Source organism: Cucumis sativus, unplaced genomic scaffold (assembly GCF_000004075.3).
Source record: "Cucumis sativus cultivar 9930 unplaced genomic scaffold, Cucumber_9930_V3 scaffold40, whole genome shotgun sequence".
Lineage (NCBI taxonomy): Eukaryota > Viridiplantae > Streptophyta > Magnoliopsida > Cucurbitales > Cucurbitaceae > Cucumis > Cucumis sativus.
This window is the reverse complement of record NW_022279548.1, coordinates 95,235-99,296: the sequence shown is the minus strand read 5'-3', so window position 1 is coordinate 99,296 and position 4,062 is coordinate 95,235. Positions and strand designations below refer to the sequence as shown.

The 4,062-nt window shown below is 34.6% G+C and overlaps 1 protein-coding gene across 2 annotated transcripts; it reads right to left on the bottom strand.

The window, feature by feature from the left end:
• Positions 1 to 1,343: 1,343 nt before the first annotated feature.
• LOC116405869 (pyruvate dehydrogenase E1 component subunit beta, mitochondrial-like) lies at positions 1,344 to 3,650 on the bottom strand. Of its 2 annotated transcripts, none has more exons than XR_004218947.1 (6): positions 2,902 to 3,649; positions 2,653 to 2,736; positions 2,533 to 2,564; positions 2,368 to 2,430; positions 2,111 to 2,166; positions 1,344 to 1,558 (listed from the first exon to the last, which is right to left on the bottom strand). XR_004218947.1 is itself a non-coding variant. In XM_031889655.1 (6 exons), exons 2-6 carry the CDS (start codon positions 2,734 to 2,736, stop codon positions 1,537 to 1,539), a joined length of 252 nt encoding a protein of 83 aa, XP_031745515.1. In that variant the 5' UTR covers positions 2,902 to 3,650; the 3' UTR covers positions 1,344 to 1,536. The 2 variants fall into 2 exon arrangements, 1 of the variants encoding a protein (XP_031745515.1); XM_031889655.1 differs by having other exon boundaries at positions 2,538 to 2,564; positions 2,902 to 3,650.
• Between the last annotated feature and the right edge of the window lie 412 nt (positions 3,651 to 4,062).

Below are 4,062 nucleotides of genomic sequence, written 5' to 3'. Positions count from 1 at the left end.
ACATTCATAAACTTACTGAATTTGAGAAAATGACTGTATCCACTATTAGTTTTGAGGGACTAGCATTGAACTTTTACCGTTCTGAAGAAGAACGAGAGAACTTTGTAGATTGGGTGAATATGAAGGAAAGATTATTGGTGCGATTTCGATCCGTGAGGGAGGAATCGTTGTATGTAAGGTTCTTGCAAATTCAACAAAAGACAACGATAGAGGAATATCAAAATTTATTCGATAAGTGGGTAGCTCCTTTGTCGGACCTATTAGAGAAGGTGGTAAAAGAGACATTTATGTCAGGATTGAAACTGTGGATCTAGGCGGAGATGGATTTATGTGAGTCGAAGGGATTAGCACAAATGATACTAATCGCGCAAAAGGTAGAGAACAAGGAAGATGTCAGGAAGCAAATCTTTCTGGATATTCTGGAGAAAAGGTGATAAACTCCCACAATAGCACCAAGGCTAATACCATTGCGAATACAGAAGAAAGTAAAGGAGGAATGAATTGGCCGATGAGAACTATTACTCTACGAGGAACAACAAAAGAGGAAGTACGGAAAGAGGGACAGACGAAGCGCTTATTTGATGCTGAATTTCAATCTAGAAAGAAGGGATTGTGCTTTCACTGTAATGAGAAATATTCTCATGACCACAAATGCAAGATGAAAGAGCAAAGGGAATTGCGAATGATTGTTGTGAAGGAAGAAGGCGAGGAGTATGAAATTATTGAAGGAGGAATTGATCAGAAAGAATTGAATGCCCCTGAGATCGTAGAGGAGAGTCAGGTGGTGGTGGAATTATCCATTAATTATGTGGTGGGATTATCCAACCTAGGGAAAATGAAGGTAAAAGAGATGATACAAGGGAAGGTGGCTATAGTACTAATTGATTGTGGAGTCACACGCAATTTCATTTCAGAAAAAAATAGTGAAAGAGTTGCAACTGAGTACAAAAGAAACGTCGAATTATGGAGTCATTTTGGGCTCGGGCACTGTAGTCAAAGGGAAGGTAATTTGTGAAGATGTTGAGTTAATGCTGGGAGACTAGAAGGTAGTGAATGAGTTTTTACCCTTGAAGTTCGGAGGGGTAGTTGCCATACTTGGAATGCAGTGATTGTATTCCTTGGGAACGACTGGAGTGGATTGGAAGAATCTGATGTTAACATTTACATATCAGGGGAAGAAGGTGATAATCCAAGGAGATCCGAGCCTAACCAAGGTCAGGGTCTGTCTTAAGAAGTTTATGAAAACATTGGGGGAAGAAGATCAAGGCTTTTTAGTATAGTGCAAAGCGTTAGAAAAATAATCATATATAAATAAAATGCTTCACCATATTTATATATAATCATTTCCAAAACAATACATATATGAATATTTCATATCATTTGCAAAAATAATATAAACAATCTCATTAGATTGTCATAAGTTCAACTCAACATCCTAGTTCAACTCAACTTCCTAAATTAACTAACTTATCTAAAAACTATCCAAAAACTTCCCAATAACAGTTTGAGAAAGCTCCAAGTCGCGACGAAAAAGCTCTAAGTCACCGGTTCTCGCAGCCTGAAAAAAAATTTGATGATAATTAATATAACATAGCATAATAGAAATCCAACCATCACTATTCAACTCAACATCATAGTAGATTTTGTGTTTGCACATTTATTCATTCACTTCAGCTTGTGTAATTGTTTAGCGATAGATCATAAATAAATTAACTAGAATTTCAATGAAGTTATTAGTAAGCCAGAAAATACTTATAATGCACACATGAGGGGAAAGTAAGTACATTGTATAATTAAACAAACACCACATGTTTTTCTACACACTTATAATTATAATGCACGAAAGAGTAAGACATAATGGAATTGCAAATCTAAGGTGGCCAAGCCTCTAACACTTTGAACTATAACTTTCTTTCAACACAATCAAACAAAAAGCCAATACAAAAAATATGCATAAATCACAACTGGATATCCAACCATTGTTGTTTTAAGTTCTAAAAAAATAAATTTCTTGTTACCTATTTTTGCAACTATAGTTAATATGAAAGTGTAACACAAAAAAATTAAACAATATTGAAAGTGCAAACATGGTTAACAAATTGGTTGTTACCTTTTTTTTAGTCCGAAATAAGTGACTTGGTTAACAAATGTTCTGCATTTTACCTCCTGTAATTTCAAAAGTAGCTAGATTTTTATTAGCATGAACAAAGAGGGAAGTGATTGATTGAATAATAAATTGCAAAAATATAAAAAAATTCCAATAGAATGGAGAAATTTTGGATACAAATACCAGCTTCTGCAATGATGAAATAACAATGTAGTTCAATAAAATTGACGGAAAACAATGTTTCTGGGTTAAGAAACAACCTCTGTGATTGGGGTATCAAGAACCCTCTCAGAACCATATTTCTCCAAAATCCTTTTGGTTATCTAATTGAAGGGAATAAAAAAGCCAAAAATTGTTAAAATGTACAATTAAATGAATAAGAAATTCAAATATCATGTGAAGTAGAGATCATCTCTTCCACCTACCTAACCTTATAAGTCTCCTGATATTCTCCGACCTGCATCAAAATGTTTGAAATTAATCATAAGTGTAGACAAATCATATAATATACAAACATAAATGGGTTTGTGTTCATTCTCCCTCACCTCTTCTCTCATAAATTTTTTTTTTTTTTGATCAACAGACATTTCTTCATCAAGTGCAGAGTTTAGAGTATCCCTCACGGTCATCTGTGCATATTCGGGACAAATTTTGGTTTAAAATGGTTAGTCTTTTGTTTTCAAACAACATCAAGCAGTAAGATGGACGACCATTTCTCAACCATAATACAACCGTATAAGCCAAGAGAAATAGGAAGGTAGAGAAAGTTAATGGAAAATAGTTACATTACTCACCTACTGTGTGACAGTAGGGAAAATACGGTCCCGTATAAGCCATATCTCCTTCTATCAATCTGTATCTTCTCATATCAATCATCAACTCCATTGGATTTGTAAGGAGAACCCAAAGCACCATGTGATATATGGACTTTCCCCAACTTTATACGTGAAGAGGGAAGAGGAATTAATTTCTAACCTCTTCATGCGTGAGGTTCAAATTTCTAACCCAAAAAACCCAAAGCACCATGAGCAATACGTCGCTTCTATACAAATACAAAAGGTTCAAATCACAAATCAAGATATCTTCATACGTGAATGAGAATTAATTTCTAATCTCTAAATAAAGAAGGATGGAGTTTTCGTATAGAGAAGCGACGATGGATGACATTTTCGAAGGAGCCCGACTTGAAGCACGGTGGATGGCAGACGGAGATTGAGTGTGAAGAGATGGAATTAATCTTCGGTGGCGATTTCGAATGGTGATTTCGAACGAGTGTGAAGACCAATTTCGAATCACGTCAAGAATGGGTGTGGGATAGGGCTTCCCCAACTTCAAGAACGGTGATTTCAGTTGGAGATTTCAAAAACTCAAGCGCGACGACAATGTGAAGGTGGAGATTTCGAAAATGCTTAGGCGTGAAGAAGAAGAAGATGCGTTTTAATTTCTAGGGCAAAAGGATTAATTCTCACCTAATTATTAACGCGTGTTTCCTTTTTTTTTTTTTATTTAATCGAACTTGACGTTTTTAAAACGTCAAGAACAACCGCTCTCTTGATGTTTAGAAAATGTCAAGAATGTCGAATTTATAAAAATACTTGACGTTTTTAAAACTTCAAGAATTTAATAGATATTACTTGACGTTTTTAAAACGTCAAGGATAAATAAATATTACTTGACGTTTAAAAAACGTCAAGAAAGTTGAAGATTGGCATATCTCCGCCTTTTCATAGAAATTCTTGACGTTTTTTCTTTGAAATCACCGCTTTCTTGACGTTTTTTTCAAAAAACGTCAAGTAATTAAAACTACAAACGTCAAGAAAGCCTGTTTTTGTAGTAGTGTAAGTTTAAGGTGTTACATTTTGGTTTCAAAAACTTTTGGAATTTTGTGAGAGGTATAGACGTTCATATTCGAATAGATACAAAGGTATAATATTTCCTAAACCCTAATTCTTTTA